Source organism: Bos taurus, chromosome 17, assembly GCF_002263795.3.
Source record: "Bos taurus isolate L1 Dominette 01449 registration number 42190680 breed Hereford chromosome 17, ARS-UCD2.0, whole genome shotgun sequence".
Classification (NCBI taxonomy): domain Eukaryota; kingdom Metazoa; phylum Chordata; class Mammalia; order Artiodactyla; family Bovidae; genus Bos; species Bos taurus.
The window spans coordinates 54,205,216-54,228,366 of NC_037344.1; the positions used below are offsets into that span (position 1 = coordinate 54,205,216).

A 23,151-nucleotide genomic window follows, 5' to 3' on the forward strand; every position below is an offset into this window, starting at 1 on the left:
AGTTGACAGAAGCCATGCTTATCAAAGTTGTGTGTAACTCAAGTTGGGGCATACAGCTAAAACATCCCTTGAAGATGAAGACTCCAAAGACCACACTGGACTGCAAAGATGGGCCAAAGTGAACAGGAAGACATTCCATTACAGTCGGAGTTCAGTACCTGGGTTTAAAATGATCAACAGTGTAATTAGACGATGGGAAGATTAAATGACTGCAGTTTATATACACAGGACTCAATTTTGAATTGATTGTTCAAATCAAACAAATCAACAATGTGCACAAATCAACAATGTGCAGGAGAAAGCGTGGAAACAAAGGTGGACAGTGATAACTCCACTGCGAGATCCTGTCTTCAGTGCTGGGTGTCTCTACAACAGGATGACAAGGATGCTGAGGGGCTGCAGACTCCTGCTATACACATCACAGCTCAGAGGCTGAGCAGTTCTTTTTACCTGAGAGAAGAGACTCACAGAGCATGATAAATACGTTGAAATACTGGAAGGGATCTCACACAGAGGAGAGACTAAACTTATTCAAAGTTACTCCAGAGGGTTAAACAAGAGCCAATGAAGTTGGCTAGTGGGAGGTGGATTCAGCCCAGAATGAAACTGCTTTAATGATTAGAGCTGTCCAAATATGGAACAGACTGCCTTTTACCATCTCCATTGTCTTATGGGAGGGTTGTAGAGCGTTGGGAAGTTGGCATGTCATTTTTTTCTATTGGGCCTTTTCTGTCTACCTAGATTTTTTTTTTTTTTCCTTCTTCTTAATATTTATCTATTTGGCTGTGCTGGGCCTTAGTTGCAGCAGATCCCTGGGTCAGGAAGATCCCCTGGAGAAGGAAATGGCAACCCACTCCAGTATTCTTTCCTAGAGAATCCCATGGACAGAGGAGCCAGGGGCTACCATCTACAGGGTCCCAAAGAGTCGGACATGACTGAAAAGACTTACAATGCACACGTGAGATCTTTAGATGTGGCATGTGGCATCTAGTTCCTCGACCAGGAATCAAATCTGAGCCCCCTGCATTGGGAGCTTCAAGTCTTAGTCCCTGGACCACCAGGGAAGTCTCTACCTAGCTTTTTAAACCAGCCTGCCTATTACCAGCTTCCCAGGTGGCACAGTGGTAAAGAATCCACCTGCCAATGTAGGAGACACAGGAGATGCTGGTTCTATCGCTGGATTGGGAGGATCCCCTGGAGTAGGAAATGGCAACCCATTCCAGTATTGTTGCCTGGAAAATTCCATGGACAGAGGAATTTGACGGACTACAGTCCATGGGGTTGCAAGGAGTCAGACACAACTGAGCATGCATGCCTACTACCAGCTAATATCGCCCTTTATTAATTCCTTTGAGGGTCTTTGATCAAATCATACATCTTTCTGAATCAGTTTCTCTCTTTCCTCTCCCTGCCCCCAACTGATTGAATATACCTGCAGCCCTTGGTTAAAAAAAAAAAAAAATATATATATATATATACACATATATATATATAGTACAGTTGACTCTTGAACAACACAGGGTTTGGAGTGTCCACCCTCCCTTTATGAGGTTGAAAATCTGACTTGGTCCCCATACACAGTTCCTCCAAATCCGTAGTTCCAAATCCAAGGATTCAGCCAACCACAGATAATGTAGTATTCCAGTATTCACTATAGGAAAAAAAGCTGAATATATGTGGACCCACACAGTTCAAACCTGTGTTGTTCAAGGGTCAACTATTTCTAAAACCCATTCGTATTTTGCTTAACCTTATTAACAAGAAGTATGTGTATAAAACCCATTGAGCTTAAGTTGATTTCTACATAAGAGTAAGTGGATCTGTCTGCCTTTGGAAGGCTATGTTTTGCTAAATTTTGGCAACCTCTAAACAACATATTTTAGAGACACCAATGGGTTGAGGAACCAAGGGCATAATTGGTATGTGACACAGAAAGGGCCAAGCCCAAGCACACTGTTTCAGTTTAAGGGAATACAGACAGTTCCTGACTCATGATGATTTGAATTATAATTTTTTGACTTTATGATGATGTGAAAGCAATACATATTCAGCAAAAACCGAATTTTGAATTTTGATCTTTTCCCAAGCCATCAATACACACTATCACACTCTCTTAAGATGCTGGGCAGCAGCAACCAACTGCAGCTCCCAATCAGCCACATAGATCATGAAGAGTAGACACTGATACACTTAAAGCCATTCTGTTTTTCACCTTAAATAAATTACACGAGATATTCAATACTTTATTATAAAATAGATTTTGTGTTAGGTGATTTTGCCCAACTGTAGGCTATGTGTGTTGAGCACATTGAAGGCTAAGCTATGAAGCCCAGGAGTATATTATGTGTATTACATGCATTTTTGACTTACGACATTTTCAGCTTATGATGGGTTTATCAGGACATAATCCCATGGTAAGTTGAGGAATATCTGTATTCCAACCTCCGAGAAATAGAAGACTTGCAAAGAACAGTCTGATAACACTACCAATGTGAACTTACACATATGCTTGTCTCTGAGAAACCTATAATGCTGCTTCGCTGTTTTCGTTTGCTTTAAACCTAAGCTTCACAGTCATTCACATGAGGCGACAGGGCTTCCCTGGTGGTTCAGATGGTAAAGAATCTGCCTGACATGCGGAAGACCCAGGTTCTATCCCTGGGTCAGGAAGATCCCCTGAAGAAGGGCATGACAACCCACCCCAATATTCTCGCCTGGAGAATTCCATGGACAGAGAATCCTGGTGGGCTACAGTCCATGGAGTCACAAAGAGTCAGACACAACTGAGTGACTAACACAACCTGTTTATTTCACTAATTGGAAATCAATAAACTTGAGTTCAGCAAAAACTTGCTGGGGCCCTTCCATAGCCCAGCCCTTTGCAAGTCACTGATCAGGGATGGTGGGAACTCTTTCATTCACCCAAACAGTAGGCATTCTATAAATGATATATACCAGGGGTCTTCTGCATCCTAATGATGGACAAGCTAGACAAGCTCCTGTTCTCATGGAGCTTACATCCTAGTAGGAGGAAACAGCCAGTAAACAGCTAAGCAGAAAACACATCAGTGGTAAGTGCTATGAAGAAAATAAAACAATAATGTGATAGCCAGTTTGACTGGGAAGGGTAGCCCTAGTCCTTTGTCAGTCAAGATGTCTCTGAGGAGCTAACATGTAAGCTGAGATCCAAAAGATAACATGGAACAAGAAGCTCGAAGATCTGGGGAACAGCATTCAGCACAAAAGCCCTGCTCAGGAATCTCTCAAGAAGCAGAAGTGCTGACAACTCCAAGCAGAGACCCAGCTGCAGATCCAAAGTCAAATGCTTGAGATAATTTCCAGACTGAGGTTAACAATCCTCTTGCCTTTCTACCCTCACTGGGGTGAGGCAGAATGTGTAAGAAGTGGAGCAGACCTGGTCTGAGAAGGAAAAGAACCCTCAGCCCTCCATTACCACACGCCCACCATGCAGTCACCTGTTCCTCCTGCAAGAGGCTCCATTCCTGTGACCTAACCAGTTTCTACCTTGTTTCTCTTAGTGCACTGCCATACACTAGAATTTTTGTTTGTTTGGTATAGGGTTTTGCTGGTCCTTTTCCAAGTATCAATCAAAACTGCATACCAGCCTCCACACCTTGGAAATAATTAAATGACCTGCCTGATTTTTTTCAATCCGGTAATGCACTGTGATTTGCATCTGTTAAAGGACTTTATCTTAGGGCTTCCCTTGTAGCTCAGTCAGTAAAGAATCTGCCTGCGGTGCAGGAGACCCAGGTTTGATCCCTGGGTTCGGAAGATCCCCTGGAGAAGGAAATGGCAACCCACTCCAGTATCCTTGCCTGGAAAATCTCATGGACAGAGGAGCCTGGTGGGCTGCAGTCCATTGGGTCGCAAAGAGTCGGCACGACTGAGTGACTAACACTTCCTTAGGTCCTGAGGCTGAGCCATCTGGGACAGCTGAGGTGATTTTTGTTCTGCTTTGGCTGCTGTGGACAGTACATCATAGCCAAACACAAAAGCGGACTATATGCTTCATCCTGCCACAGGGTCCCTTAAGAAAATTGCTCTGTGATGCAAATATGTTCACCTTTTGCTCCTGAACTCAATGAGAAGGTCTTTTTCTCTGTTAAACAGTCTATTTATTTGGCTGAACCGGGTCTTACTTGCAGCATTCTGGATCTTTAATTGCAGCGTGGGGGAATCTAGTTCCCTGACCAGGATTGGAACCTGGACTGCCTACATGGGGAGTATGGAGTCTTACTTAGCCACTGGACCATCAAGGAAGTCCCAATAGTCTAATTTTTTTATATTAGCAAAATTCTCTTTATCTTGATGCTACATAGTTTTTAAAAAATTTTTTTCATTTACTTTTTAAACTAGAATACAGTTGATTTACAATGCTCTGTTAGTTCCAGGTGTACAGTTAAGTAATTCAGTTTTATAGCTTTATTGTCATTCTTTTCTCATATAGGTTAGTACAGATTATTGAGTTCCCTGTGCTATACAGTAGGTCTTTGTTGATGGAGGTTTTCTGTAGACCTCTACAGCAAATATCTGTGGTTTAAGAGCAGATTTTGGATTAAAGTCCCTTTTTTCTGCTACCAACGAAAGTGGGAGTCTAGAAAATAGCCTGATCTTAATGTGCAAGAAACGCACCTTCTAACACAACTCTCGCTTATTTAAGTTACAGTAGTGTAATCTGTGACTTCTACGTATAAAAAGCTGTGTGGGGTATTAAAGATAAAATAAAACCTCCTTCTTCCTCTCCCCAGAGTGGGATTCCCTCTGAGCACAGAAGGCGCTGGGGTAGGGCTGGTTATTTGCGTGCGGTGGAGCTCTCGGCAGGGGGTGTGGGATGCGGTGTTCCCGAAGCGACAGATGAGGGATTTTGGCCGCGTGGGATGTGAACTGCGGAATTCCTCTCCTCCGTTCCTGAGAGGGGCTCTGAAAGATATAAGATTAGGGACGCTGAGCGCGACCCTGGGGGCGGAGGGCGAGGGAGCGAACCAAGGACACCAACCCTAGCACGCTTCCGGAAGCTCTCCGAGGACCGAGTTCGTAGGTTCTTCGGCCTCGCCTTCCCCGTCACCCACCCCCAACCCGAGACCGACTCAGAAGAACAGGCAGTTCCCTAGGGGCAGCGAATGCAGCAAGCGCACCGTGAGCCCTCTACCCTCCTGGGTTCTACGTCTGCAGGTGGTTGAGCCGGGTAGGAATCGTGATCCTCATGAACCAAAAAGAGGCCGTGGGATAGGGCTCCGCCGAAGACGACCGCAGGCTGCAGTGCGCGGGCGCGGCGCGCTCAGGCCTCGATCCGGGTTCCTGGGGGCGGTGCGCGGGAGGGGGCGGGGCTTGCGCGGACGCGTGGGCGCCAGTAGCGCGGGAGGGAGGGTGCCGGAGGGAGGGGGCGGGGCCGCGCCTCCCGCGCCGCGCTGGGCCCTCTTGGCCAATGAGCGGCGTCCACATGCCGCGGCGGCGGCGAGAGGGGAGGCAGCCGCGGATAAATGCTATTAGAGCAGCCGCCGCGGAGCCGTCCCCGACGCCACCTCCTTCTCCTCCGCCGCAGTTTCCTCAGCTACTGTCGGGGGTGCAGAGCTGAGGGGACTAGGCGAGCGCTCTGCGCACCATCCCGCCGGCTCGCCTCCCTCGCTCCGTTCCGCTCTCAAGGGTCGGCAGAACACCCCCTCCTCCGGCCCGGGCGGGGCTGAGAATCACCTCTGGAGAACGGGGAGGGGGCTTCGGGGCCGCGGCCTGCACTCCCGGCGGGCGGTTGAGAGTGAAGGAGGCCCTCCCTTCTGACGAGGGGAGGGAGGGTCAGGACCCCCCCTCCCCCCGCCCACCGTCCAGCTGTGCCCGGGGCGGGCACCGGCGAGGGCCGGACAGCGAGAGGGGCGGTTGTCTGGGGGAGGGGGCGCGGGGTGATTCAGCGCCCGACGAGGCGGAAGCGGCCGGAGGAGGAGAAGGAGGGGAAGAGACCAGTCCGCGCCTGGGCGCCCGGGGTGGCACGAGCCCGCGGCACGAGTGCGAGGCGGAGGCGAAGAGGCCGCGGGGACTGGAGGCGAGGCCGGCCGGGCCCCCGCAGCCATGGAGAACGCGCACACAAAGACGGTGGAGGAAGTGCTGGGCCACTTCGGCGTCAACGAGAGCACCGGCCTGAGCCTGGAGCAGGTCAAGAAGCTCAAGGAGAGATGGGGCTCCAACGGTAGGTGCTCGGCGCCGGGGCTGCAGGGACCCCGCGCGGCTCGGCGCGGGCCCGAGAGCCAGGAAAGATGGCTGACCGGGCTCCACCTCGTGGGTCTCGGCTCCGCGCCCGCCGAGGGTTGCAGGCGACGGGTTGAGCCCGCGCGCCCGCCCCGCGGGAGAGGGGTTGCAGGCGGGGTGCACCGAGGTCGGGTCTGCGCCTCATCTCGACACCCGCGTGGCTCCAGCCCTTGACCTTCTACCGCTCGCAGCTAGCTCGGCGGCTCTTCACCAGCAGCAGCTGGCCCCGGCAGAGGGAGGGATGAGCCTCCTGCATCTGGGTTGAGCCCTGCGAGACATTTTCTCGTCCCTAGCCGGTTTATGAGGCGTCGCTGTAGTTGAGAATGCCTCTGACCGTTCTACTACCCAAAGTTACACATCTGGCAGAAGTGATGACAGGGCTGAAATGACTCCTTGTTTCAGAAACCCTGCTTAGGTATTGATAAGATTCCACGTTTCAGAGTAGATCAGTACAGCAAGTACTGCATATTTTTTTGGGGTAGCATTTTGGTATGGTTTCTATTAAATACTGTTGAATGTTCATATATCTAGGTGCATCTTTCAAAGCCAGTGATAATTTAGTAATTCTTTTTGGAAAGAGTGCTAATTTTTTTTTTCTTTTCCTTCTCTTGACACGTTGCCTGATGAATTTCTACAGAGTTACCGGCTGAAGAAGGTAAGTAAGCTCAACATTTTTTTTCTGCCCCCCCCCCCGTATGGTGATCTTAAGATGACATTTACAACAAATATGTTTCTTTCTAACAGGAAAAACCTTGCTGGAACTTGTGATTGAGCAGTTTGAAGACTTACTAGTTAGAATTTTATTGTTGGCAGCATGTATATCTTTTGTAAGTATAAAGAAATTTCTTCTATTTCCCCAAAGTTGAGACTATACCTTAGATGAAAAAGCAGGAAGCAGCTGTCTATTGAGTGAGAACATTTTATTTGGATATTTAAGCTGCATTTTCGTGTTTCTGGTTTTGGGTTTTTGTGTTTTTGTGTTTTTGTTTTTTTTTTTAATACTCTAGGTATTTGAAAATTATAAATAGAACACGCCATTCCTATACAGAAAATAAATGAATGCCTGACATTTGCAGTCCATTTAGAAATTGTTGCCAAATGTGGCAGGCAGGGTCTTTATAAATTCTTGTGGTTTATCAGTTTTTAATACCAAAAAGTTGCTTATTGGAAGGCTTTTTCTGTTTTGGGTTCTTCCGTTGTGTAAGATCATACTAAGATGATGTTGGGCTCTTTGTAGTCTGTAAATAGAACTTACAAAAGGAATATTCCAGTTGCTCTCCCTTCCTGGTAATGGCAAGGTGACAGTTGTTTCTGACAGTGACAAGAATGATGACGGCAGTGATGGCACCACTGTTGACCAAATTTGGTCACTGACCTTTAGGGTAGTATATTTATCTAAATTGGACCCCCGTCTTGAGTGGCTCCTAGGTTGAGAGAACAAGGTTTAGTACAATTGGTTCTAGATCTTAAAAGAAAAAAAAAACACATTGTTTTTTCATGTTCTGTGTGTGCTTACCCGCTTGAGTCCTATATGGTTGCTAAGAAACTGGTGAAATGCAAACAGCAGAAGAAAGGTGATGGGCATTGAAAAGGATAATTCTAGATTCTTAGTTTTTTTTTTTTTTTCCTGTTCAGCATTAACGTTTTATTGCATTTTTTTTCTCATGAGCAGTGGACCTCCAAGTTTTCCTAAAAATGGTCATGAATAGGACACAGATGTTCTTAATCCTAACAAGAGATGCCTTTTGTTCTTTAAAGTGCAGTATTTTATTCTTATAAAAACCAGGATGAGAAATGCAATAACTGTTTTCAGGCTTTGCAAACTTGACGCAACTTCAAGGTTTCTTTTTTGTGTGTTTGCAAAAGACGCGTGCAAGCCTCAGGGATCTACCTCAGTCTTTATTGACAACCTTACCCCAGAGGGCTATTTTGAGAACTAAATACATGAAGCAGTGAGCATTTGTTTACTTTAGGTGAAGGAAAAAAGTTGGCAAGAGGTGAGCTTTTTTGAAATTTCTCAAATTCTGCCATGAGACTGCCATATATCACGCCATGTTAGCCAAGTGATGTGTACCCATTAATAATTCCTCACAAATGTCTTCTATGGTTTTCATTGAAGAAAATTAAGAGAGTATCATAGCAACTCATGCAGCATCCTGACTTAATCACTCTATATCTTATATGTGTCTGTTTTTTCTTGATTAGTTACAAAATTGTTAGTGGCTGCTGCTTTACCAATTCAAAGAATAGTGCTGTTTGGCTAGTTTCTACATTGTCATGGGACAAAACAACTAATGTGTTTGAGCTAGTATAATGCTTATGTTTAAACTGGCTACATAATTTTAAAATAATCTCAAGTTTTGCAGTTTTGATACTGGGCTTCAGTGAGGTCATTAGGGACCTCTTAGAAGTTAATCAGGTGCTGTATACAAGCCAAAGATTAAATTTTTATTGAGATATTTTGTGTGTGTGATTTAAGGCAGTGTTGGAACATCAGTGGCATTATTTCCAGTAGACAGGCTATTGACTGTTTGAGTTACATAGAATCTCAAGTGGCCAGTTTTGAGTGACTTTATACTAATACTTTGCATTATGATGTAGTTTTTGCTTTACTTTGTTTTTTTGGCTGTGCCTCAAGTCCTGGGGGAACTTTAGTTCCCCAATCCATCTCTGGTAGTGAAAGTGCCGAATCCTAACCTCCGGACCACCAGGAAATTCCCTCAAGTGGGTTTTTAAATACATGCTTTAATTTTGCTGTAAGGTAGGATGTTGACTTTTTATAGCTTCATAGGTCTATATTTCTCAGTTGAAGTTTGAGTTACCTTTTAGGTAACCACATGGAGTTATTGCTTAGGAAGTGAACTGTGTTATGTTTTTATTTTATGGGCTGCTAAACACAAAAAAGTCTGGGCTTCCCAGGTGGCTCAGTGGTAAAAAGTCCACCTGCCAATCAGGAGACCCAGGTTTGATCCCTGGATTGGGAAGATCCCCTGAGGAAGGAAATGGCAACCTGCTCTGGTATTCTTGCCTGGAAAATCCTATGGACAGAGGAGCCTGGTGGGCTACAGTCCATGCGGTTGCAGAGTCGGACATGACTTAGTGACTAAAGAAACAGGAAAGTTTAAACGTTTATTGTTTAGGAAGTACTGTAACTTTAATTTGCTTTGATTTGTTTGAAGACAGTGTGGATATAAACCTGTTGATTTTCTTCATGGGGATTGGGACTATTGCTGCATTGTACTTGACCTTTTCATTCCACATTTCTTTATCTGTGAAAAGAGCACTGAATCTTTTGTGATAATCAGTTGATTCCTATGAGCTTCCCTGGTGGCTCAGACGGTGAAGAATCTGATTTTGTTGATTCCTGTTCGTTTATCAGGCAAAACAGTAAAAAGTACATGTTCTTTTGGAGAAGCAAATAGGTTTATAATCAATACATGATGCATTATCAGGTTCTACTCAAGAAATACTAGGCTTTAGTGACATATTTCAAATGTCAAATTAAGTAGTAAACTGTTAACCAAAGTTAATATTTTGCTGATGCAAAAAGTAGGGAACAGCATTAATGTTTTACACTTGTGACCTGTAGGGATAAAGTTTAATTAACTTGTCCCTTTGGGTTGGAAGAAGTGAGCTGTGTGTCTCTGTTGCATATGAAGTAACATTAGAAATTCCTTGACATTCAGTACCTTCTTTTCCTTTCACTTTTTCTTTCCATCCCCCTTGCTCACCAACTTTGCCCTTCATATAACACATCATGATTGCTTAATTGGACTGCCTGTTCTTTTCTCCCTTCACTGCTTTGTTAGGAATTGAGCATCTTAGGTACATAGCATGAACACTGGGGATACAGCTTGGAAGGAAATACGGTATCCTACGTGGAGCTGACATTCTAATGGGGACAGATTAAAAAATTAAAATATTTAATAATCTGTTGGATTGGAGAGAGTGCTGTGGAGAAAAAGTGGGTGAGGAGGGTGGTGGCGGAATAAGGGGCCATGTGGAAAGAGTGCAGTTTTCAAATTGGGAAGTCAGGAGAGGTGTCTAAGGTGATGGTACCTGAGGGAAGTGAGCGTGAGGACTATTTGTCTCATCTGTCTGACTCATGTCCTCTGTGGTAACCCAATTTGCATAATTTTTTCTATCTTTCACCCCTATTACCCCATCTTGGCTACTTAGATTGACCCTAAAATGCTAATTAAGCTTTCTTAGACTAAGACACTTCTCAAATTTTGGTTTATATTTGAATAATTTGTCTTTTCCTACTGAAACCTTTGAAGGGACTATTAATTCCTTTTAGAGCCTAGGTTAGTGCTTTTGTTAAAAGAAATACCTGGATGAGTTTATGTTGGTAGCATTTTCAGAATACATGAAATTGATTTACTTTGCTTTTCTCAATAAGATGTATTCAAGAAGTATTTGGTAATGTAGTGATTTTAAATTTTTCCTGTGGTTTAATTATTTTGAAGGATAAAATGGGCAGTTTACTGATTGATTCAAATAATTTATTTTGAGCCTGTGTTTAAAAGATGGTTTGAAAGGTGAATGTCTGGGGGTTTTGTTTTGTTTTTAAAAAGATTATATTCTCAAATCTGAAAATATTGAGTGTTTTCACATGAACTTTGGATTGGAAGATAATATATAGTCTAATCCATACCATTCTTTTTTTTAAAAATTATTTATTTTGAGTGTATCGCGTTGCTCTTCAGGGACTTGGGGGTGGGGCGCTTTCTCTGGTTGTGGTGATCCGGGGTTACTCTCTAGTTGCCGTGCAAGGGCTTCTCATTGCAGTTATTTCTCTTGTTGCGGCTCCCAGGCTCTAGAGCACAGACTTAGTTGCTCTGTGGCGTGTGGACTCATCCCGGATCAGGATTCAAACCTCCGTCTCCTGCGTTGGTAGGCTGATTCTTCACCACTGAGCCACCAGGGAAGCCCCCATACTATTTATAATGGCTGATTTTTCTCTCCCCAGATAGTTGTTGTAACACTTAGTGGTGATACTTTAAGTGTTTCTATTTTTTCTTTCTAAAATTTTTGATATAAATTTTTCCTTCATCTAACAAGTATTTGAGTGCTCAAATGCATTGCAGATTTCTAAGGAGACAAGGAAGAATGCAGACCTGGTACATGCTTTAGGACCCTCAGTCCTAGGAATGTGCTTATCTCTCACTTTCTTTTTACAGTCTTGTTAAGAGCTCTGCATATTACTCTGACATGTAGATAATTGAGTCACACAGTACCATGATCTAGTTTATACCAGAACATGTCTTTTTACCTTGGATTAAATTTTGCTTAATTAAATCCTTCTCTCTGACATTTTGGGCTCTACCATCAGAAGTCACTGTTGAGATCAGTCTTATAGATAGCAAAGAGAAGGTACACAATCCTATCTAAAGTTAACCTCGCTAGGGACTTTCCCTGGCAGTCTAGCACTTTAGGGCTTCCCTCATGGCTCAGACAGTAAAGAATCTGCCTGCAATGCAGGAGATCCGGATTCAAACCCTGGGTAAGGAAAATTTCCTAGAGAAAGGAATGGCAACCCACTGCAGTATTCTTGCCTGGAGAATTCCATGGACAGAGGAGTCTAACAGGCTACAGTCCATGGGGTCGCAAAGAGTCGGACATGGCTAAGAGACTGAGCGCACACAACACAACCAGTGCTCTCACTGCTAGGGCCTGGTTCCACTCCTGGTCAGGGAACTAAATAAATAAAGTAACCTAGCAAGTGGTTACTTTGAATGCGATTGACAAGTTTGAAAGTTTTGATCTTGTTGGGTCTGGATAATGTAAGCCCCAGAAGTACTTTTACTGTATTAATAGTGAAAAGCAGGGAAAGAAGAAACACTGTCTAAAATGATTCTACAGCAGTCTTTCCAATTCCTTTTGACACTGTTGATGAGTTAGTTACCTTTTTGCTCTGTGTTTAGTTTATATACTGCTAGGTAGGGACGTGTATGAGATTTGTTTATTTATGCATCTGTATGCAATAAATATATGGTTGAGCATCACCTATATACCGGAGACTCTTCTAGGACCCTGCGGATAGAACAGTAAACAAAAGGAAATACAAACAGATAATCCTTTATATTCAACCTGTTCTCAATAAAGAGTTTTTAGAAACATTTCCTCTCCCTGCCTCTGTATATTTTGTGTAATTTCTAGTAAACCATAATTATGAACTGACTGTACTATAATGCTAAAAAGACATAATAATGTGTCATCCAGTTTCCCTCTTCTTTTCACTACCCCCTTCCCAAACTCAGGAAGTCTTTCATTTCTCAGCAGCATCTTCCCATTTACATGAGAGATTTTCTTTTCAATTAAACAAAACCATGAAGGACTACACAGTGTGGTTTGAACATGATTGACTGTATTGATTCTTAGGAGTAAATGAAATATGGTTCATCTTTATTTTATAGCACTTAATTGTGAGTTATAGTGAGTTATAGCACTTAATTCTTTGGGTTTTTTAAATATTTTTTGAAGTGTTTAGCAAATTGGTGGTTGTCAACGTTAAATAGTCCAGCACTATCCACATTGAGAGATTTGCCCACTAGTTTCTTATCAGTCAGTAATCATACATTTGACAGAACCTTCAAATAACCAAATGCCTGTGTTACACATAAACATTTAAAGTCACATAGTGGAAGAAAAGGCTACTGCATAATACAGATGACGGTTGTTGCATTACTGATGAATACCACTTGTGCAAAGGAACCACACATTTCTTGAAAAGTAGAAGCTGCTTGCTTGCCTGAGTCTTTTTTCCTTTGCTCCAGTGGATGTGGAATATTGCTTTAAGTTTTTTCCTCAGGCCTAGCTGCCAAGAGGGAAATTCATACTCACTTTAACAAGGTGTGAAGCTTATCTTACAGTTGCTAATGCCTCACTGACCTTTTGGAAAGGTCCTTGCTACTCTTCAAGTTGAGCCATTTTTCTCCCCCAAGAGCTAATTAAGTTTCTTATTTCTGATATGCTCTCCTTGGCAAATGTTTGAAAGGCTAGTATCAAAGCAGCTGTGATCTTGCATCTATCAAAATTTATAACTTCCTAGAGAAGTTTTCATTCTGGCATTAGGCCTGGCCTTAACACCAGGAATGCCCTGTCGAAAGCTTGCAGCAACAATTTCTATTCATTCTGGTGTTTTTGCCTGCCCTGATTAATCTTTCAGGACCTTGTCCTTGTGTCTCATGGATTTTTTTCCTGCTCAAACTGCTGTTTCTTTTGTTGGTGCCATGGTGGTGAGACTACCTGTCTAACAAATTGATATTTGTTGTTAATTCATTGTTGCCCTCTTTTAAACTTGCAAAATTCATGTTGGATCTTGCCTTAATCATCTTTCTGCTTGTTTGCTGTTCCTGTCAAAGCTCATCTTATGGTGTTCACTAGGTACAGACTTAGTCACTGGCTTCACTATTGCCATAAATCATATCTGACAATATTCAATGTATCAAAAACAGTGCTTTCTTTGTTTACTGAATAGATCTTTTAAAGAAAAGATTTCATTGTGGAATATGCAAACATTTTAAGTAGTGTTAAAAGGCAAAGGCAAATCTTACTTCCCAGATTGAATCATGAGATGTGTTTAACATCCTTTTGGATTGGCAGTTTTCCACAAAAATTTGTTGTTAAAAATTTAACCATTTAGATGCCTCTTTTACTTTTTATTTATCATTGTGTTGGATTCTCTTATTACAGATGCTCAATTATGAAGTACAATGTGGCTCTCTTTTAACTTTTAAATCTGAGAGTTATGGTTGGGTGAGCTAGAGGTTAATTCTTTGCTCATTTTTCTTGGGACAGTGTTCTGTGGCCAGTTGTAACGTTTTTGGGCTTAGATAGTCTCTGAAATGCTGTGTTATACTAGATGTCATATGGAGGTTAACCTTTAGAATACATTCCTGATCTCAGAACAACCTTGCAGTGATGATCTTCAGTAACACCACTGAAAATATGTGGGACATTAGCAGTTTATATACACTAATATTAAAGTCAGTGGTTAAATTACTTTTACTATGCATTTGTGCCACATAGGTATTATCTCATATGAGTATTAACCAAATTAACAAAGTCTGATGATTGCCTTTTAAATTTAGGAATTTATTTTATTTCTTCTGAAAAATATACATAGGAAATGGATGGGGTTTAGTTCTCCAAAGTATTTTTTTTGAATTTTAAACCAATTACTACATGAAAAATAAAGTAGTTCTTAAATTATTAAGAAGTTTATAGTTTTGAGTGTTAAGAGTTAGTGAGAACAAGATATGAGCTTGTCATTTATGTCATTACATTTTGCTACCTTTTGTTTCTAAGGATGATAAGAAAAGATTTTATGTATCATAATAATTCCTTTAGTGCCAGCCACTTTTGTGGTACGAACACATTACAGTTCTAATAAATGTCATTTCTCTTTTAGGTTTTGGCTTGGTTTGAAGAAGGTGAAGAAACAATTACAGCTTTTGTAGAACCCTTTGTAATTTTACTTATATTAATAGCCAATGCAATTGTGGGTGTATGGCAGGTAAGCAATAATTCCTGCAGTGCTAAATTTTGGTAATTTACGTAAGATATTTAAACTGTTAGTCTTTCTATTATCTGTTTTTTCTGGTGTGTTGACTAAAAATAGCTGTGGAACTGCTTGTGTTTTTTATTTATTAATTTATTTAATGGCAAAATTTTAGACCTCCTGCATATATAATCTATTAAAATTGCTCATGCTCTGTGGTAGCATGGAATCAAGAACAGTGTTTAAAGGAGCTACTTAAGGAAAACCAGAAAATTTGAGAACCAGTATGTTTATATTTTCTAGTTGCTTCCTATGAAAGACTTCATAAAACCAGTGTCATATTTATTATCCTTGGATTTGTGTGTGTGTGGATTTAGCTGTAAAAGTTATTTGAATCCTAAAAATTTCACGTTCAGAGCATATTCCTGGCTGTTTTCCCTTAATTGTCCTGTGCCCAGGCCTTATTCCCATAATGGAAGATAATTTTCTTACAGAAACATCATGGGATCACACTTTTGCCGCATGTCTGCATGATTCGTCTCCTGCAAATAGCTAGTTTAAGAATTTTAGCTTTTCTAGGACTGTGGGTCTGTTTGATTTTTGTTTTTTATATAGTTTAACAGACTCAGACTAATATTTCACAGTCATCTTTTGAATATTAATCTTTTAGATTTCTGACGGATATAGTCACCTCTTTGAGGACTGAAATAGAGTGCATCTGTCATTCTTAAAAGTGCAAATATCTACACATACTTAGTCCTGTTGAAATTGTAAACTTATTAGTAAATATGAAGGCCTTTGGGTAATGAGCTCATTTATCATTTAGAAAGATGCCTCCTTAGAAGAAATGTGCCATATTCCTCTTGATTTTTAAAAAAATTGCTTGTAGTTAAGTAGATATGATACTTCTGTGCATTATTTAGGCAAAAGAAACAATACACAGCATTAGACTGTCCTTAAGTTAATAGTGCATGTTTTTAAATGTACACCATTTACATAGTAGGTGTGAAAGTTGATCAGTGGTGTCCGACTCTTTGAGACCCTATACAGTCATGGAATTCACCAGATCATAATATTGGAGTGGGTAGCCGTTCCCTTCTCCAGGAGATCTTCCCAACCCAGGGGTCAAACCCAGGTCTCTCACATTGCAGGCAATTCTTTACTAGCTGAGCCACCAGGGAAGCCTAAGAATACTGTAGTGCATAGTCTATCCCTTCTCCAGCGGATCTTCCTGACCCAGGAATCGAACCAGGGTCTCCTGCCTTGTGGGTGGATTCTTTACCAGCTGAGCTACAAGAGTGATTTTATAAGACAGGTACTATTTGACAGATGTGACATTGAAGTTCAGAGGGATTGACTTATCAAAGGCCATATAGGTAGTACATACATAGAGTATCTGAGATTTATATCCAGGGCCAGACTGGATAGAAGTAAAATAAAACAGCATTTTTTACAGGACTTTTATGTATGTTTTAAATTAAAAGAGTAACATTGTTACATCTTAATCCTATTTACATAATATACAGAAGGGTATGTGCCAGTATTATAGTGTTCTTGCTTTCTGAAAGTAAGGGGAGTTATAGTGTAAGGTAGTATTTGGGAGGGGTTGGGCGTGTATTTCTGATTAGTGTCATCAAGGACAGCTGACAAGCAATTGGGGGAACCATAGAGAAGTCGAGTTTCTGGGTGGAGGCTGGGGAGAATATTCCAGAGAGGGAATGGCATGAGCAGAGAAGTACAGAGTGTGTTTGAGGAACGACATTTAGACCTGTTTGAGTGGAGTAGGTAGGAGTTAAAACTTTTAGAACAAAGGAGACCTCAGACGGTCTTCTAAGTTTTTGTTTGTAGTAAGTTAAGGTATATTTGTCTTTCCCCAAGCTGACTTGTTTTTTGATGTAATCTGAATCCATGGTCATTTGCTTCCCTTTTCCACCCTCTGTACTATATAAATATTCCTTTTGGTAGTTTGGGTTGGTGGGCGGCAGGGGAGGCTCTTTAAGTGATTTTAATTGGCATCTTCATCCTTGGGGTCTGAGATAGTTTATCTTTTAAGTTTATGCTTCTAATTTAAATGTACCTTTGCTGATTTTTAATAGAAGCAAAATATAGTGCTCCTGGACATCTTAACCTTGATCAGTCCAGTTAAACTTTACCTGACATGACCTTGAGGAAGGAGAAAAAAGTAAAACTGCCATATTTCATACATTCAGGGGGGAAAATCCTGAGGAAAAAGTGATTTCAAATTTGACTAATTGAATAGCAGCAATGCTCAGAATTTATTTTTTCTGCAGTATCAGTAATGTTTGAACTTAGCCTTAAGTAGATATGATAGGGATTTAAATTATTTTTGTCATGAACTTCCCAAATTTAAGGTTTCCTATACTTTTTCAGGGATGCATATGTAAAAAGTGAGGCACGCATGCCAATAGCTTTGTTTTCTGTCATCTGAATTCTCTTTTAAGCAGGTTTGGGGACTTAATTTTTACCACAAGGTGAAAAATGAGATTACATGGTATTGAGTATAAATTTTATCTACGTAAAAGTTAAATTGAAAATGTTTAGTTTAGAGGGCAAAGATGTGAAAGAAGTGAAAGAAATTTTTTCCTTTGTCCATTGAATTGAGTAACCTCATTTGGGCACTTGCTTTGTAGACTTTCTCCTTCTAATTGCTTATTATTCTAAGAGAATAAAAGGCAAATTTGGCATATAAACTTCCACCTCCCCTTAAAGCCACTTTCCCTTAGCATTTTTTCAGCATGACTCATTTTAATTGTACATCTTTCATCTTGAAATTAGGGAAGAAAAATTGTGTGTGACTAAGTCTTGACATGTTCATATATAATATTATGGTGAATATGGTTTGTGACTGGCAGTGCTTCCAGCCATTTATTGGTCTCTGCCACTGGAGAGAGATTTAGAATTTGTGAGGAGACGTAAAACTTGGTTTTCTTAATTCATCACTCAAAGCATTTACTATGTGCCAAAGCACAACCTAAGCGTTTTACAGATAGCTTGTAAATTCTCAAACCCGTTGAGAGTGGGTGGGTACTGTTAGTGTCCTGGTTTTGTAGGCAGTAAACCTTGTCTGTCATGTCACTTATCCACAGGCAACATAGCTTTTGAGTGGAAAAGCCTGGGCTGAGCCTGGGCAGTCCAGACCCAGACCATCAGCTTTCATGGGAGACAAGATTGATTTAATGGTGTGAGTGTGTGAGGTTAAAGGTGAGGGCCATGTTGCATGGTGTGCTTAGGGACAGCAGGTTCTAATAATTGCTTTTCTCCATTGATTTTATCCTTATTCTTAGGGTGCTTAGTTTTTTCATTTTTAATATAAAATCAAAAGGGCCTAGTGTTTATTATCTTAAGATGTGAATCATTTACTATTAATGTTATTAATGTGTGTCTCTTGTGGGTTTTTTTTTTTTAATTTATATTTTAGGTTAGAATGCTAAAATTTGATTCCTAGGGCTAGAAACATTTAGCAGTGGCAGGCTGTGTTTACTAATTTCTTTTGTTTTCTTTTTTACAGGAAAGAAATGCTGAAAATGCAATCGAAGCCCTTAAGGAATATGAGCCTGAAATGGGCAAAGTGTATCGACAAGATAGGAAGAGTGTACAGCGGATTAAAGCTAAAGACATAGTTCCTGGTGATATTGTAGAAATTGCTGGTGAGTTGAGTTGGTCATTTTTTAAGGTTGTATATTTGAATGCAGTCCTTTCCTCAGGGTTCATACTTAGAGGTTTTAGAAATTAGGCTCACGTGTATCAACTAGATTAACAGATTTTTAGTGCTATCCAAACAAATTACGGTTTTTTTGTAAAATTTCAAAGTGTTTTAGGACCTCCCTTCATGTTGAGAAGATTTTTCTGTTTTTAAAAAAACAAAGGTGAATTACTGTGCTTATTTATTTTCAGTACATTTTAGAAATCTAGTGCTAGTGAGATGAACTTAATCTTGATTTGACAGTTGTAGTGAGCAGTTTGTTAGAATACTAGTTAATGAGCACATGGTTTTTCCTGTTTTGGTTCTTGGCACAAATAATAAGTCAGACTTGCAACTATCAAACCAAATTGATGGTTAAGGGTAATTTCATGACTTTAAAAGCTCTACTTAAAAATATTTTGACATAACACTGAGCCAGGGATGTTAGCCAGAGATCCGAGTTTGGGCTTTTAAAGAGTGAATCCTCTGCCATGCCAGAGCTCTTCACAGATCTCAGAGGTCCTCCTTACTGTAGGTCAGTGCCAAGTTTTCAGACAGCCCAGAATGCCCCTGGAGCCAGTCAGAACAGCTAATCTTTTTGCAGGCGAATCATTACATTGGGTTCTTCAAATCATTGTGGTTTTTCACACCCTTCTGAGCTCAGCATACTTGTTTTCTTTTTGTGAATGGTCTTACAGTAACACTTTCACATTGACTTGTGGGGAAAGTGTGCTTGTCTCTATTGTCTTACCAACTCTAGTGAGAATTCAGAGTGCTGCATTTCTTGGCTTGTGCTCTGCCGTTTTGACCTTTGAAAGTAAATTTCCAGGACTTCCAGTGGTTAGGACTCCATACTCTCAATACAGGCGATGGGGAACTAAGATCCTGCATGTTGCTTGCTGTGGCTAACAACAAAAACCCGCTACCTTGTCATAGGTCTTCCAGAAAAAGAATAGTGTTGTCTGTCTACCCACACGTTGATCACTTAGGACAGCAAAGTTTGTGTAAATGACCTAAGATTTGCTAGGTTATTAATGTTAACAGAAGTACAACTCTGAATGAAATGTTTTGGCCAGTGGATTTTTTAAAACTTAGTTTTGACGTAATTTCAGACTTAAAAGTTGCAAGACTAGTCTGAGTTCCCATTTAGCTTTTACCCAGATTCTGAAAATGTTTGTTATCACGATAACTTGCATTATCACCTTTCAGTCTATATACATTCACACACTTTTGCTGAATTGAGAGTAAATTGAGAAATGATGCCTCTTTGCTCCTAAATACTTAGTATTTATTTTATAGATCTGTAGACCTTAGTCAGATTTAACCATTTGTCACCATGGATTTTACAGCAAAAACACGAGTTAGAGGGGGGTTCTGGTGCTGATGTAGGAATTAGGGCACAGTGGGAAGGCTGGAGATAGGCAGGAGCTAATGAGAGCAAGTGCTATCGAGGGCTGTAGCATTACGAATAATGAGGAAAGGATTTTGAGTTTATGAGTAGCAGTTTTTAAGCAGGGATGCACATCAGAATTATCTGGGGACACTAACAGTTTTTACCAGGTCTCAATCCAAAATATTAATTAGGAATCTCTCTTGGGCATGGAATTACAGTCATACATAGTTTGAAAAGTGAGCCTCAGATTTAGGTGCTAAGCAACAGGTTTTGATAACTGGATAGGTTTGGGGGTGGGTGGGAGTAGGGTGTGCAATCAAAGATACTGACAGGATATCAGGTTTAGGTGACTGGGATGTGATGGTGCCTCGTAACTGAGGAAGGAAACGCTGGAGGAAGATAGTTGTCTTTCCACAATTATGTCATGTGGTAGGTGTACTTACAGAGAAGGCAATGGCACCCCACTCCAGTACTCTTGCCTGGAAAATCCCATGGATGGAGGAGCCTGGTGGGCTGTAGTCCACGGGGTCGCTAAGAGTCGGACACGACTGAGCAACTTCACTTTCACTTTTCACTTTCATGCATTGGAGAAGGAAATGGCAACCCACTCCAGTGTTCTTGCCTGGAGCATCCCAGGGACCGGGGAGCCTGGTGGGCTGCTATCTATGGGGTCGAGCAGAGTCGGACACGACTGAAGTGACTTAGCAGGTGTACTTAAAGATCCCCTAAGTATTGCACAAGATTCTGTTTGACTTTGTATATTTTCCAGTTCTCCAGCTTAGTCTGGGAATACACTTTCAGCCTCTCAAACTAAGATATTATAAGAGTTTTTATCCTGGATAGACTATTTCAGTGTGTTCAATATATTTGAAAACTTACCCCCAAATTACCCCCAAAGCATTTATCCTTGGTTTGCATCAGTAGATGGCAGTGGTTTACAGCATCAGATACACCATGATCCTCAAGGCATCATCTTCCCTTTTGAAGAAATAAACTAAGACCAGCTTCTCTTCAATGGAAGTGGTTTTTTTTTTTTTTTTAATTATTTTTTTATTGAAGGATAATTGCTTTACAGAATTTTGTTGTTTTCTGTCAAACCTCAACATGAATCGGCCATGGCTATACATATGTCCCCTCCCTTTTGAACCTCCCTCCCATCTCCCTCCCCATCCCACCCCTCTAGGTTGATACAGAGCCCCTGTTTGAGTTTCCTGAGCCATACAGCAAATTCCCATTGGCTGTCTATTTTACATATGGTAATGTCAGTCTCCTTGTTACTCTTTCTGTACATCTAACCCTCTCCTCCCCTTCCCACGTCCTCCTCCCCTCCCCACGTCCTTATAGACTTTACATCTATTCTGTCTGTTTCGATTTCTTTTTCTCTGAATTTGGGGTCTCACCGATCTTTCCCATCTAAGTCACTCTAACCACAGAGTTAACTGAGAGAAACTTGGAAATCGTTTTAATTCTTTCCTCTCTTATTCTGTTTCTAAGACCAGTTGATTCTGTCTCCAAAACACGCCCACATTTACTGTTTTTTCCTCAGTCACACCGTCACCTCACACTGACATCATCAGTTCAGTCGCTCAGTTGTGTCCGACTCTTTGCAACCCCATGAACTGCAGCACGCCAGGCCTCCCTGTCCATCACCAACACCCGGAGTCCACCCAAACCCATGTCCATCGAGTCGGTGATGCCATCCAACCACCTCATCCTCTGTCGTCCCCTTCTCCTCCCACCTTCAGTCTTTCCCAGCATCAGGGTCTTTTCAAATGAGTCAGCTCTTTGCATCAGGTGGCCAAAGTGTTGGAGTTACAGCTTCAACATCAGACCTTCCAATGAACACCCAGGACTGATCTCCTTTAGGATGGACTGGTTGGATCTCCTTGCTATCCAAAGGACTCTTAAGAGTCTTCTCCAACACCACAGTTCAAAAGCATTTTGAAAAGCAAATTCTTCGGCGCTCAGCTTTCTTTATAGTCCAGCTCTTACATCCATACATGACCACTGGAAAAACCATAACCTTGACTAGACTGGCATCATATCATCATCGTGTCATGTCCTAACTAGGCTCTGGCTTCCTTTATTGTCTTCTTGCAGTTTGTTCTCTACGCAGAAGCTAGACTTCCCTAAAGGTTATATTAATTCACTTGCTACAACCTTTCAGTGGCTTCTCACGCATCAGAAATACAATTTTTCTTTAAAGAAAAGAAACCCTGAACGACCTTGCATTGTATAGCTCCTACTTCTGTGATTTCGTCTAATGCCACTCACTGTGCTCTAGTCATACAGGACTTGTTAGTTTTCACAACCACCAAGCTTACCTGGCCTTTTTTGGATAGTTAAGCAAATTTTATATAATTTATTGGTTTTCCCAATGCACATATCTCACAGTGGCAAAACTTCCGTTATAACCTGTGTCTACCTGACTTTCACCACTGTGAAATTCCATTCCCTATAATGCAGCATTTTATATGTTGCATTTGATAGTTTAGGAAGGACAGATGACTTACCCACAGTTTGTGTGTGTGACATAGGAGTAATCCTTTCTTGTTTATATTGTGGTAAAATGAACATATTATAAAGTTTACCATTTTAACCATTTGTAAGTATACAGTTCTGTGGCATTAGGTATATTCACCTTGTGCTCCTGTCACTACTATTCATCTCCAGAACTTTTCCATCATCCCAAACTGAAAACTAACAGTGATTTCTCTTTACCTCCCTTCTCTAGGTCCTGGCAACCACTGCCGTTCTTTTAATATTTAAAAAAAAAAATTTTTTTTTTAAGATGAGTTTGAATCCTTCATCTTAGGTGAATATACTTATTACTAATAGAATTGCTCTAAGCAGCACACATACTTAAACCCAGTTCTGATTTCACCTATTTCTAATTCCTATGTGACGAGTCTTAACAGGTCTTGAGAGTTAGCACTTTTTTCCTCCACTACTTCCCCCACTGTATACTAATTGCTAAAAACATACACAGTGCTGGGATGTTGGGCTCTTGTATACTACCCTTTCTTGAATTTTGACCATTCCAAAGGATGTTGAACAGAGGTGATCACAAGTTTTAGACAGATACTGAACATTTTATTAAACACTATTGTCATACTACTAGGCAACATGCACTTCAAGGGCAGAACTGTCACACCAATCATTGTAATCTTGCTGAGCATGTAAAAAGCTCTCCATAATAAATAAAACCTGAAGTCTGAAGTATGGAGTAGGTTTAGCAATGTAAATCTGCTTTTTGTGCAGAACAGATAATTTGACGTCTCTGTGCAT

The 23,151-nt window shown here is 41.2% G+C and overlaps 1 protein-coding gene and 1 long non-coding RNA gene across 4 annotated transcripts in view; one reads left to right on the plus strand and one right to left on the minus strand.

Moving 5' to 3' along the window:
• Positions 1–4,431: 4,431 nt before the first annotated feature.
• LOC100300938 (uncharacterized) lies at positions 4,432–5,287 on the minus strand. The gene is made up of 2 exons (XR_238134.5): positions 5,160–5,287; positions 4,432–4,944 (listed from the first exon to the last, which is right to left on the minus strand). It is a non-coding gene; the product is annotated as an uncharacterized lncRNA (long non-coding RNA).
• Positions 5,288–5,977: 690 nt separating this feature from the next.
• The window catches only part of ATP2A2 (ATPase sarcoplasmic/endoplasmic reticulum Ca2+ transporting 2), a 57,452-nt gene continuing 40,278 nt past the window's right edge, over positions 5,978–23,151 (plus strand). For 2 of the 3 annotated variants that reach the window (XM_005217907.5, XM_024977411.2), the window contains exons 1-5: positions 5,978–6,202; positions 6,899–6,916; positions 7,006–7,088; positions 14,678–14,782; positions 18,297–18,435. In XM_005217907.5, the coding sequence (XP_005217964.1) occupies positions 6,085–6,202; positions 6,899–6,916; positions 7,006–7,088; positions 14,678–14,782; positions 18,297–18,435 (463 nt within the window). In that variant the 5' untranslated portion in view covers positions 5,978–6,084. The remainder of the gene's footprint in view (positions 6,203–6,898; positions 6,917–7,005; positions 7,089–14,677; positions 14,783–18,296; positions 18,436–23,151) is intronic. The other variant, NM_001191430.1, reaches the window with a different exon arrangement.